This window comes from Drosophila erecta, unplaced genomic scaffold (genome assembly GCF_003286155.1).
Source record: "Drosophila erecta strain 14021-0224.00,06,07 unplaced genomic scaffold, DereRS2 tig00000055-arrow-pilon, whole genome shotgun sequence".
Taxonomy (NCBI): Eukaryota; Metazoa; Arthropoda; class Insecta; order Diptera; family Drosophilidae; genus Drosophila; species Drosophila erecta.
The window spans coordinates 17,795,235-17,809,232 of record NW_020825200.1 but is presented as its reverse complement, the minus strand read 5'-3'; the positions used below and the strand labels follow the sequence as shown (position 1 = coordinate 17,809,232).

Here is a 13,998-nt window from a genome sequence, read left to right as displayed (position 1 = left end):
AAAGTTGCACAAAAATGCAGCCCAGCACGGGGAAATGTGCAGAGGCGGGGTCAGAAAACTTCAATAAATTTTCAAAAACTTATGAATTTTTGTTGACGCACGCCACTTTTGTGTGGGATGAAGATTCGAGTGAAAATACGTGGAGAAAGGGACTGAACAAGCGAGAACGTACAGCCTTTTCGACTCACTTATCAGCTTCTTTGTCTTAATGAACTAATTAACCAAGGCTTAACGGAATGTACAAGCACATTAGCGATTTAATAGCGGTAATTATTAATAACAATAGCTTGTTTAGGGAATGTTTCCTGTACATTAAGTTGGAATTTTCAGTTACAACTGCAAGTCGTCGGAAGTAGACTTTGGTAATAATACAAATAACTGAAATTTTACATAAGCCTAAACTCCAACATATCTTTAGTTTAAATACCACCCCTGAATACATACGTGCAGATATCCCTTGAGGCGCGATCGTAGGTCCTTGAGGAAAACCATGTTCATGGTCAATGCCATAGTATGGGTTTCCACTATTTGCTTAGTTTATTTTACACAAATGTCATCGAGTGTGAAATTCGTACACCGAAAGTTACACATTTGCAGTATATTCAAATTTAATTTCTTTCTTTTCGTTAGCTCACTGTAGAAATAGGCGAAAATTTGTATACTCATTTTCCAAAAGAAAAATTGCACAACGCAAAAAATGTATCGCTGTGGGAAAGCTGGCCAAATATTTGTCACAATAAAAAGCACCAGGCACCCACCTCCACGTCGACGGACTAATGATATATACACACTTATATGTATATAGTACGAATCGGACACATCGAGTATCGAATATAAAAAGCGACGATGTCAAGGCGCTGCCAAGTCGCAAACTGCAATGCTAGGAAGGAAAAACGCTACGCTCTGGCGTCGGAAAAGCGATTAGAAAGCTTTTCGATTTGCGCACATAATTTCGGAAAAAATAACAAAATTCGCATTTGAAATTGGCATGCGAATGCAAAAGGGAAGCGAGTGCAAACAGATATTGACACGTGTGCGCTTGTATCCACCAGATACATTATGTGGAATTTTTATCTGTCGGAAAACTTCTACAAATTTCGCTCAAAACAAACACATTTTCCATTTACCTGCAACGAGAAGAAAAGAGAAAAACATTTATTAGTATATCAAGTCGTAGTAAATTCAGTTAACTAATGATAATGATGATGGACCACTTTGATTCGGCCCGCGGCAATTCATAAATTGATAATTGGCGCCCGCTTTGAAGTCGAAATTGTCCATCGGGGGGTGAAGAGGTCGATCCAGCGGGCAATGGCCGATGGGCAACAATGAAACTTACGATTTCTAATCGGTCGTTTGCCTCCGAAAAAATAGAAAAATATCATAACATACAGAAAAGCAAACCGAGCCTGCTATTTAAGCTCCAGCACTAAGGGAATTCGGCGGGGCAGGAAACCCCGAAGCGTTTGCCGCACGCACATGAAATCAAACCGAAAACAAGGTCGCCAGCTATATAAACTCCACGGGCACACATCAACATAAACATATATCAAATCATAGCGTACCCTTGGCCGATCCGATGCTTTTTCACTTGATCGGCCCACGCACGTCCACAAAACACATACATACGTACACGGGGAATATTTGTGCCTGTATTTTTATTTTTGTGGTTCAAACGAGCGATTTAATTTTCGCACTCTACATAGGAAACTACATAAAGAGTGGTTATGGGGATGGAGAAACGCAGATGCTCTGCAATTTGCACATATGGCTAAAAATTGCAATTTATAGTATTGATTAATTTATCTTCGCTCCATGTATCTACACAATTTTCAGACTTCATACAAGGTATTAGCGATTGAACTTGCAATAAGAACACAAAAAGGCTAGAAGATCGGTTGCTTGAGTATCAAGACAATAAATCATTAGAGAAAGTATATGTTTTTAAAGAAGATTCATCCTTACAAAGTGAAATGCTAAACAAAAAAGTAATTAACTTAAAGCCGATTCACTTTTCATATTCATGTTACCCGCTTCCGCGAAGTAAGGTGCCAAAAAAATCAAATTACTTGACCATTTAGGAGAAGAAGACTGCTTTACAATTTGGACAGGTAGAAACTGGCTTTGTTATTATTGCTACTATTTTGTATATTTTGGACAAACGCCTAAACAAACTGAAATCGGGTTTAGTGTGAGATTTTGCATTACAAAACAGCAAAGGCAGGAGAACTGAATTGGAAATGAGTTTTTCCGAGTGTCAACTATAACTTTTCCAAAAACGCTTAAAGGCAAGCACAACTTATTATGGCATATGTAGTATGTTTGTGCTGGTGCTGATGAATTTGTTTAGTTTAGTTGACAACTGAAGCTGTCAACGCTTCTTATTTCGTATTTTATTTTTTAATTCGTAATTCGAGTTCGACCCAATATGGAAAATGGCTAACGGGGGGAGGTGCAGGGGGTTTTGACCCAGTCGCATGGCATTAAGGCAAAGCCATAGAAAGGCATCGACGATTGTGACAACAATACTAAAAACAACGAAAATTTTCATTTTTCTTCAACACTTCTTTTTCTTAACGACTTTTGCTTATTCAGCACATGCAACAAGTGAATTGGGGTTAAGCCTCGGTAGCGTAAGTACCGTAAATAACAATAAAAGCAGCGAAAGAGACGCGGCAATGAAGAAGGGGTGAAAGAGGAGGCGCGAGGTGGCCGCACCGAAATTGTGGCAAAATTAGAACAAAATGTTGGCCCGCTTGAAACCGAAAATCGATTTTCGACTGGTCTCGAATTTTAATTGATTGTCACTTGGATTTTCACTTTTTACGAAGCGATTGGCAGCCAAACGAAATATAAAAGTAAAAGAGAAATGGAATTTCACCCAAGCGCCGTTTGGTGTATCGGAATCTGTGAGTATCTGTATCTGTGTCTTTTATCTTTCGCCTTTTGTCTTAATTATTAACTAGAAATCCGCTGAAGCCGAAGAAGAAGCCGTAAAATAAATGGTCCAAATCGCGTAGATTCGTTTAGCAACTTACACTCAGCTCGAAATCGGCTAATCCCATTGTGGTTAGGTATCTTCAAGTTTATCTGCCGGATTTGTATTTTTTCTTTTGCACTCGCGTTGCGTGGGCGTGCCTCTCGAAATTAAGGACATTGACATGGCCAAAACGCATTTATCCGTGCGTCATCCATTGAAAGCATATATTTCTGCACACCCGTACGACGGAAAAAACGCTAAAATCACCAGGCACAAAGGCTTCGTCTTCGCCTTCCCAATTTATGCAACTCGCTTCTGCAGCACGCTGCTACTTTCACACACAAACAATAACAAACGAACCAGGCGAGCAAGCTGAAACATCGACCGAAACCACAGCGAACTACAACACAACCGGCTTACTCAAAGTCCGTGAGCGAACTGAAGACAAGCACACCGACCCAATGCCCGAAGCTCCAAGTCGAGAGAGCGATAAGTTGGTGGGAGAGCGTAAGAAAGGCTTGAAAAGTGGGAGAGCACTGCATCCACAATCGCCAAGGGGAGATACTCATATGAAAATACATGGATAAGCTCGGCCTAAGTAGCTAGAAAGAACACCTTAGTCGAGGGTCGGGACTTGCAAAAGTGGGATATGTTCGATCAATAATCATCCACTTCAAAATAAATATAAAGTACAGTTCAGGAACAAAAAAGGTCAAGAATAGGGATCCTTATGTATCTTAATTTATGTGGTATTCGAAGAATTATAAACTAAACCGAAGCATGTTTCTGCCAGTGTAGTCCAATGAAGTGATGCTCCGGAAAGAGTAACTCTAAAAAAGAGACAGAGCCACAAAGAGAGTGTGCGGCTGAATAACTGCAACTCAAGTTTGTTAATTGGCTCCGCTCAGATTCTTTTCAGTTTTCCTCTTGGCTCTATCCCCCCAGCACCTCTTTTTTTTCTCAACACTCCCATTGTACCAGTTCTGGGAATTGTACAGCTATGTTTGATTAACATTTGAGAGAGATCCCCTCTCCCCTTTCCGAACTTAAGAATATGCTCGCGGCATCTCTCCGATATTTCGACTATTATGAAACTGTCACACATTTAAGCTGGCCACGACTTTGTTTATTGTTTATTCTGGAGAATAAGCCTGAAGATAAGCCAAGTATCGTCATTTGCATAAGCTTTAAAATAGCTGGAAAATGGAAAAATGGGGAAGAGAGCAAGTGAGGGAAATTCCATGGCTCAGCGTGGCGCCGTTTCAATTAGAAAAATTCTTTGCCCAAGGCTTTCTCCGCTCTAGAGAAATTCTTTCACCCAAGGCTTCATTTTCTAGAACAAACCATCAAATACGGGATCTTTATTAACTTTATTTGCTAGTTTCTAGGTATGCAGGTATGTTGGGAATCATTTGTATACCCGTGACTCCACTCTAACGCCGACTATGTTGGAAAATGTTTTGATATATTTTTTTTATTCGTTTTGTAAATGTCTATCGATTTGCCAAAAAACTATTTTTGCATTCCCACTCCAGCGCCCACAAATCGCCCAAAACTGAGTAACGTGTATCTGATAGGGAAATTGACTAAAGCGTCCTCTCTTGTTTGTTGTTTAAAAACAAATTTTCACAAAATATGCATGTTTATACAAAAATATTTAAGAATATCTCATTAAACGCACAAGGTGGATCTAAGTGTTATATTGGTAACTTTTCCCATTGCTACGAATAAATAATTGCAAGTTCCTCCACCTGACTTGAAGGCCGTCAACCCTTTGCAAAATAAATGTGAAGAAGCCCCTCAAACGAGTGACTAATTAGATATCCATACCCAGGGCGGTCCCGTTTCAGCCCACTCCGGCAACCATTTCGGCGGCCCTGACTCACCCGGCTGACCTATTCAATGACGTTATTAAAGGGTTTTTGAATCGATACGTGTGGCTCGCTGTGGGGGTGTGTGTTTTCCGATACTGTGCACTTTGGGAAAACGGAAATTACTTGGCAAAACGCGAAACCGGATGTCGGATGTGCAGCCAAAATAAAAAACGGCAAGCCAAAAAGAAAATGTGGCCAATGCCAAGTGCAGCGACTGATAAGAGTCTCGCTCGCTCGGAAAAGCGAAACCGAAACGCGGCAATCAAACCAAAAAGCGTCGAATGCGTCATGCCAGTCGCCCAGCCCACGTCGATCCAAGATCCCAGAGGTTGACAAACCCAAGTCCCAAAACGCCGAACACCGATCACTGAATGAAAACACTATAAACACTGCCACGCACTCGCTTCGAAAACAGCGCCCAAAAAGTTGCCCAGCCAACGAGACAAGTCAGCCAGTTTCGTCATAATTACACGCTTCTCTTCCAACTCCTTTTCTTTAAAGGCAGAAAAAAAGGAAAAGTGTCCAAGCCGAGAGACGGCTATGTACTCTGTGTACCCTAGGCTTTATCGCATATACGTATGTATAGGACACATACATTTTTTCAGTAACATTCTTAAATTAATTCAACGCGTTTCCTACTATTATTTAAACAAAAATTGATATATCTTTCCCAAACATCAGCAATTTACGACTGGAAAACATTATTATCAAAAAGTTGCATAAACCTCGAAATCAGTTTAGTAAGATCTTAAATGAAATGGAAATGGATTGGATATTTCGGGAAAGTTTGCCGCGTTCAGCCGGAAAATGGCTACCTGTCAATTATGTCATTAAAAAGGGAAACGGAGCCCAGAACAATGCCAAAGCGAATACTCTTACCACATTGCAAACGAAAGCCGAGTTAAGATCTGAATGGATATGCAGATTGTCTCAGGTCTTAGCCACGGCTGTTGCAGATGTACATATCTGCAGACGTAGATGTCTCTGAAAATGTATCTGTAGGATGGTGCTTTTCGGGCCGTGTGATTGCTTGGGCGCTGTCACGTAACGAAAGGGAAAACTCTGGCTGTCGCCGGGCTTTAACTTTGGCTTTAGCTTTAACTTGGCTCTGTGTCTGAGTTTTGCTGTCGCATCGATGCGGCTGTGGGAAGACATCGTTGTCGTCTGCAGCAACATGCAGTAACAAGTACAACAATAACAGGAAAGGTACAGTAAAGCATCTCGCACACGAATGATGTAACATAGGAAACGAAGTTATTAAACTGCAATGTTGCCCAAAGGTTATTTTCTAATTTATAAAATCAGGTACTAATTTCTTTAGTTAAAGCAAGAAATCCAACGCACTTCATTCAACTACGTTCTCGGTAATTAACAACAAAGAAGTTGGACTGTAAGTTGCCACAATGACAGGGCAGCGGCAACAATGGCTGAAGAATAGCAAGAAGAATCATTTATGGAAGGGAAGGGCTGGGCGGGCAAAAAGAGGGAAAGACAGGGAAAAGGGCCCACAGTGTCGGCCGACGTCAAAGAGGAAGGCGCCTTTTCCCCTGAAAAGTTCCGAATGGCTGACTTCAAGACATCATGCGAAGGGTGTCGACTCTCATTTGCATCTTCTCAACAGCCAGTAAAAGAGTAAAGCAGCCCCAGTTGAAAGCCTCTTATCCCCGAAATCCCAAGCAACGGAAACCCAATTAATATGCCAGAGTTTTCGCTACAGTTAAAAATGATAAAGCATGTGCATTACAGTTACTTCTCGGTGGGAAAACTGATGTGTCGAAGAGAATTTGATGGAAAACACAGGTAGGGAGGAGCACAACAACGGCTTCAACTAATTGCATTAAGAGCTGAAAGGTGCAACTGCAAATGCTGCACCGATAAAAACAAAAATCAGAGCAATTCCCACAGAATCGCCGAGGCATTAGCCGAGCTCACGTAATGTGATTAACATAGATTCCGCACAAACACCACCATGCGGATAGCAGATGAGGAGGGGTATTAGTGCAGCACCTATCGCTGCGATTACAACTATCGCAGGGAATGGGTACAAATTGGAAAACTCGCAGAACTCAAACCATAACTTTTCTTTAATGCATAAAGGAATGACTCGGTCGAGTTAAATGCATCGAATTTCCAGACACTTGCATTATTTAATTTTATTTATGTCATTAAATAAGGGCTTCATAAATAAGGAGTTTATCAAGACCTAATTTGGTTATTTTCAGACTATCAGTTACAGCAACGTTAATTGTTTCTAAATGTCCCCTCTTTTTTTGAGCATCTAATGTAATACTTAAAAATTTAGTTTGCACTAATTGTAGTCATTTGCTTGATTTAAAAGTACAGCGGTAGCAAGCGTTTTATTAATAATTAACGCAACACCTGAAAGGTAGTATTTAGAAATGGCATAAAATGAGGAATATTATAATATTTCACAGAGCTCACTTATTGCCATTACCTGGAACATATTTCCCGTTTGACTAAAATTTATTTACTCTTCTCTAAAATGGGCAGCCTTTTAGCATTGTTTGTTGTTTGTTGCTCGTGGCGTGTTGTTGCTGCTGCTGCTGCTGCATTCAATCAACGAACAACGGCATTTTGAGAGCAGCGCCTGAGGCTCTGGCTTTGGCGTCAAACTCGGCGGTCAACAACACTTGCATCGATCGAAAAAAAAGCAACAAAAGCAACAGCGACGTTTGTTTGAGGAAGCCAGCTTAGAGTGGGAAAATTGGCAGAGAGAGGCTCTCAAACGTGGAGAGTGCGCGAGATGAGAAGAGGGACGGAGCATCGCAGGTGTTTGCCAAACAATTGTATTAGAGCCCTGGCACGCTTTTCTCTCCTCTCTTTCTTACTGCAACATGGTTTCGGTGCTGAGAAAAATTTCATATAGGGCCGTACTTTTGTTGACCATATACACATATTAATGGTTAAGGAATTTGTTAAATTCTTTTTACGTAAAGGTTAATTTCCATGTTTTAGGTATAAAATGTAGTAAATATTATTTGGATAAATCACCTAATGAAATAAAATGTATTATATCGTTGATTTCGCAATTTAGCTTCAAATTATAAAGTTGTTACCATTCCAACTCAAAAATGTATATTAAATAGCCCCAGATACGCTCAGTGCATATGTCAACCCTATCTCTATTTCTTTCTCACTCACATATGCGCAAAAGGCATGTCTCTGTTATGCTATTAACATGCTGTTAATTTGATTGAAAAATGCTTTATGGCAATAGCCGCAGTTGCTGTCGTAGTGGCGGCCTAGCTTTTGTTTTTGTTTGCCATTTGTTCGTTTTTGGTCGAGTGAAAGTGAAAATTACGAAAATTATACAGAAATCAATGTTACCGCAGCAGCCGTCGCAGGAGAGGAAAATTGGATGGAAATGAACGGCCAGCAACGGCTGCAAAGACACCAAATCCAAGCAAACAAACAACAATACCCAGCTGTTTGACGGCTGCACGTGCAGCGGTTGCTGTGTTGCCAAAGAAATTGCAACTGCAACTGCAACTCCAAACGGAGTGTGGCAAGTTCAAGACGCTGGCTTAAGGTGCACCACATTCCAAGTGTCAGGCGAGACGAGTTCTACTTCTGCAACTAGTTTCTGCATTTGTTGTGGTTCTTGGTTCTTGGCTTCCACTCCTGCCACACTCCTTTTGGGGCACATCATTTGCAACCCAAAAGAGCCGAGCCGAACAGGCTGGCTAACTAACGTTGTCCCAATTTCGAGAACCCACTGTAATTGGGGACACCTGCATGCGCCGAATTCGAGTTTTCCACTTTTCGAGTTCAAGGCGAAAACCCGTTCGCCGAGCAAAATCCAGGAGAAAGAATTAAGCCAAAAGTGAGGCACCCGAAATGGGGCACATGCATAGTTCAGTCTTGCAATCACAACTCATAGAAAACTGTGCTTGGAAGTTTAGTCATTGGCTTGGTTCCATGGTTAAAACACGTAGAGGGCTGACTTAGATTCGAGTGACTAGGTAAGATCATTCCTTTCAAAAGGTCATAGCACACCTAATTGTTATCAATTCAGAAGTGATTTCCTTACGATAGCTTTTGATTAATTTTCGCAGGCCAATAACTTGTGTTTATGAAGCACCGGCACAAATCCATTCTAATAGATTACCAAGGTAATATTCACGTATCCTAGCTCCTCACCTGTTGCTTTAGACCCCAAACCCAGTCAGTCTGTCAGTCCGAAAGCACTCGCACCCACAAACTCATATGGAGCCGGGGAAAAGGAACGAAGCACCAGCTGTAGCTGTAGCACAAAGTCAGCGCAATAATTTGCGCAATTGAACTCATCAATTGCAGCAATTAAATGTGCCCACGGCGGGAGGAAGTGGAAGGGGTGGTGGTGGGGGTTGTACAGCAATAACGAGCTATGAATTAACTTAGTCAAATGCAGAGGGGCAAATGGGTGTGATATAACGCCAGCGAACAACACAAACAAAAGGCCAGCGATAGGCAGCAAGTTAATTAAATGATTTTCAATGCCCGTCGACCCCGCGGTACGAAATACTTTCTTTTGCCTCTCGGGAAAATCGAAGAGGGAAAACTAATGGTAATAAAGTTTCCGTTTGAACGCTTGACTAGCAGCGATGCATATATTTTGCAACATTTAATTGCTCAATTTATGTAAGCAGGCAAAGCAGCTCCGAGGGTCGAATTGATAACAAAACATCAGCACAACAACTGGCTGCTCCAATGAAATATAAATAATATAATCTGTGGAGCTTCGCCCCAGAAGGGGAAATGTTTTTGCGGGGGGTAGAGAAAGTGGAAAGGCGTTTTATTTTTACGCAAGCTCAAGACTAAGTCGCATCATCGCTCAAACGAAATAAAACTTTTTGCGCAGCTGAAATTTACATACTCGTATACGAATCACGACTAGTCGCAGTATGATAAGCTTATCAGCCTCCATCAGGCTGCCCCACGCCAACCTAATAGATACAAATTGAATTTAATTAAATGCATCCCATCCCAGGGTTGAGGAAAACTCGTGCAAAACAAATGTGCGGAAACACAGCGAGGAATCAGAGGAAAATTGAAGCTGTAAACAAGACGGCGACTGAGTGGCAATTTAATTAAAGAAATTCACTGCAGTATCTGCATCGTCTTCAGAACCCATCGCTGAAAAATATTTAAATTTTAAACGAATACATAGAGAAATACTGAATAAGTTACAAAGATACATTATGTGGGGAATGTTTTGATGATTACTCATCACAAAATCTTATTCTCATAAATATAGTCGCAAAAACATGTTACCTTAGCTGAATCCCAAATACAACCTGTCATTCCTGCATTCCAAGGTTAGTTCTTTAACACTAATGGATATAAAGAACACAATTTATTCCAATGCTGTGATTTCACTACCTTTTGGAGTCAGAATTAACCTTTACAAAGGCTATATTTTGTACACCCATTTCTGAGTGGAAAAATAAACCTTTAATTGGTATACTTGGTGGAATTATCTCGCAGTCGCAGGCACTTTGTGGGATGCAGTCGGAGCCAAAGGTAAACAACGGCCAGAGACAACAAGCTGCAGAACTCCTCGCACGCCGCTCGGACCCCGTTGTGTGGCCCTTTGTTTGTTCTGACAGCCTGTCAGTGGCCAAGATGTGGCCACACAATGAAGCAGGAGATGGCCAGGAGGGGTGATGTCGAGGCAGAGAGGCAGGGACACGTGACACTTGATGGTCCAACCGCCATTCCATACCAATTGTTTGCCTAACATTCCGCAAGCATGGCAAGTGTGTTTGTTGAGGCCTTTTGCCCATTGCAAATTTGTTAAACAAATCAACAATGCTTAAAACCAAACTCAAAACACTCAAGAAACCAGCAAGCACATTTTTCTAAAGTTTAGATTATTAAATGGAATAAAAATGAAGTTCAGCGCAGCATTAACTTAACATGTATTATTTTCGCATTTGTTAAATTTACCTTACTGCTTAACAATCATTTGTAAATCGAATATTTAACAAGAAATCTGTTGGATCAAATAGTGCAACATTTTCTAGGCTTTCCTTTATCAAGAGTGCCGTTTTCCATGCCAACAGGCTGACCCTGTTCTGCCGAGCAGCTATAGAACACCGCCAAGATGGCTCAAATCGAAACCGAAACCGGTTCTCTGCTTTCTGAAATCTGACAGAAGCGAACCTGCGGGCAGATTTCGTCTCCTCTTCAACTCAGGTGCACCGCCGTAAATGGCAAAAGTATGTAAGTAGGAGCTGCCGCTGCTCCTCCTTCAGGAATCTGGTTTTCTGGCTAAACACCGAGTGTGATTACCACTGGGGGCTTATATTATTCGGTGGGTTTTGCACTTTCAAAATCCCATCCCGCAAAAATTAACCATTGAAAGTAGCTGCAAGGTCTGGTGAATGAATTCATGAAATTAACTTAATGGGTCAGTGCTGAATGATTTTTCTGAGTCACTCACTACGTGATGGATGCTGTTCCCGATGCCATTCTACTTCTACAGAAGCTACAATCAGAACTTATAAAGAGCGATAAGCGAGTCTGAGATAAGGCGGCGTCGCATCGACCAAAAAACAACTTGGTGGAGTATTCTATTTATAAACTGCACACTTAAATACCCTGTAATCAACTGATTGCAGGGCACCCCACTAATTGTAACCCGTCAGTAATTGCACTACACGGAAAAAAGTTGCGATAGAGGTTTACAAGCAAGTCCAAAGGGTAAATCTATTTAAAAGGCTCAAAGAATTTTTACAAATAGATTGATGCTAAGTAGAATTCCTTACGGAAATCGAATAGTAGTTATTGTACTTTTACAATGTAGGATTTTAAAACTGAAGAAATTGCAAATCACTTTTAACCGCGATCTTTTGCCTTTGGTCATTTTCTATAATTTCCATTTACGTTCGAGGCGTTCAAATTACCCAGAAGGTATTAAAAATGTTCATAAAATTGTTAACCGCTGAGTATCTATTTTTAGGCTGCGGGTCACGCACTTAAGCCAATTGCCACTTGCCGCACTGGATGTGAATTTGAATGTGGAACGCGATTTGTGCACGCCACCTAACGAAAGTGATGTCATTTGCAGGCATTTGTTGCTGTTCTTATTGGTACTGTTATTATTCCTGGTCGATAGGGGGCTACAAAAGAGCTCCAGGGATAACCCACAAGTGGTTTCCGTCAGCTGGAGCGGAAACAACCGGTGCGCAACAGGTGTGTCACAAGGAGAGGTGTTTTACCCAGCCCAGAAATGGGCTTCGATAAGCCACAACCTAAATTAACAGTGCACCTAACCTGTCCAGTATATATAAAATCTGACAATTTGCAACCAAAATATTGCAGAAAATATACTGGCAGAATTTATAAAAATTAAGAGGTTATCAATGAAAGGCTTTGGTTGGATGCTGAATAGAAACATTATAGTAAAAAGGGTCCTGTTCCGAAATAGTTAGGAGTTATTCTACATTAAATCGGAGGTGCTCACATAGACAATTAATTTTTCTAATAGTCATTGGTGATTACTACCTTTTTTGCAATACTATTTAAAAAAATTTTAAATTTTCGCCTTTGGCGTTTTGGGTAGTTGAAGGAAAACACATACAAATATAAAATGTACTACATTTACAATTTTGTATTTTCTTTGAATATTAAAAGATCGATTTAGCGACGTTGGACTGTATTTTTCGTTGGAATGTCTGTAATACCAAAGCTGACTCCACGAAAGAGAAGGAGGGCGCTGGAGGGGCGGCTAGCTGATAGGGAAAATATTAAGCAACCGATTTGACCGGCAGACGCACACTCTCACACATGCACGCATACGCACGCACACTCACCTGATAATACGAATCCGACATGGTTTATTTGGTGCGCCGCGTTGAATCACTCGATGCCGTAGCTTCTTGTTGTTGTATTTAGTTGGTTATTATTAATATGGTTCTTGTTGTGTTTGGATATCAGTATTTTGTTTTTGGCTTTTATAGGCGCCACACACAAGCACACGCGTCGCGTTTTTGTTTACTTTCCTTTACCTTTTGGAATTGTTTAGCACTTTAACACCTGATGCCGAACAGTATTTTCTTTATCAAAATGCGCTCTCATTTGATTTCCTGTGGCCGAGAAAGCAACAAGCTGAATAGATTTCAGTTGTTTTTGGGCAGGGCAACACACGAACACAGACGCACGGCAAACAACAAACACACCAACAAGTGGCAGCACCGAAAGGTGAGAGAGAAAAGGCAGGCAAGGGAGAGAGGGACAGCGCATCTCATTGTTGCGAGCGAAACAAAGTGATGGGGATTTGCTCTTGTTCTTCTTCCTTAGGCTCTTTTCTCCCCACTTTTCCCCCTTTTTTCTGTTGCTAAATATTATGCATATTCCAGAGACAATGGCGTTCACCCATTGAAATTGCCCACAATTGAACGGTGCTTCTTTTTCCTTTTTTCTGTTCCGCTCTTGCAATTGGGTTTATAAATAAGCTTTCTAGCGAGTGCGAGGGGAAGGAGAGATGCAGCCCAAGTTGCGGCAAAATAGCGACTCGCGCAGCTAAAAAAAGGATAGGCAGCGAGGGCAGACGAAATACCGGTTGCCGTTTAAATGGCCACATCCGCATTTGAATGCACCTTGTGTTAATGGCACGGCCAAGATTGTTTAAACTAAATTTTTCACCACTCGCACACACACACGAACACTGGGTTTAACAATTATCTCGGCATCTTCTTCATCTTTTTATACAAATCTTAGGCCATCTCGCTTGCACACACACTCGTTCCGCTCAGATCGAAAAATTCTTTTACGTTGCTGCGTTGTCTTCTCTCTTTTCTCTCGGTGTGTGGTTGTTGTTGCTTTGCCCTGCGTTGCGTTCAACAAATTTGACTTTAAAACTTTCAATCTAATTAAGTAACACGCACTCTTTTTTTCAAATCATAACGGCGACTGCATCCAATGAATAAACACTGTATTTATTTGTTTTCTTGTGATCTAAAACGCAAAAGTACAACCCAACACACACGAATGTTCGAGTTAGAACCAATGTGACCGCGCCACAGTGAGAAAAATATGCGGAATAAGTTTTAATATACCAAGAAAATACCACTGTACATATCCGTATGTGATTTTGGTATTTGGGGTATTCCTTCTCCGTAATAAAAACTTTTTAACGAG

At 41.0% G+C, this 13,998-nt stretch overlaps 1 protein-coding gene across 9 annotated transcripts in view; it reads right to left on the bottom strand.

Moving 5' to 3' along the window:
• Positions 1–13,911, bottom strand: part of LOC6540672 (serine/threonine-protein kinase N) — a 32,995-nt gene extending 19,084 nt beyond the window's left edge. For 5 of the 9 annotated variants that reach the window (XM_015159072.2, XM_015159070.2, XM_026978895.1 and 2 more), the window contains exon 1: positions 445–624. In XM_015159072.2, the coding sequence (XP_015014558.1) occupies positions 445–510 (66 nt within the window). In that variant the 5' untranslated portion in view covers positions 511–624. Of the gene's footprint in view, positions 1–444; positions 625–12,671; positions 12,967–13,745 lie in introns of those variants that run through there. The other 4 variants (XM_015159071.2, XM_026978897.1, XM_015159066.2 and 1 more) reach the window with 2 other exon arrangements.
• Between the last annotated feature and the right edge of the window lie 87 nt (positions 13,912–13,998).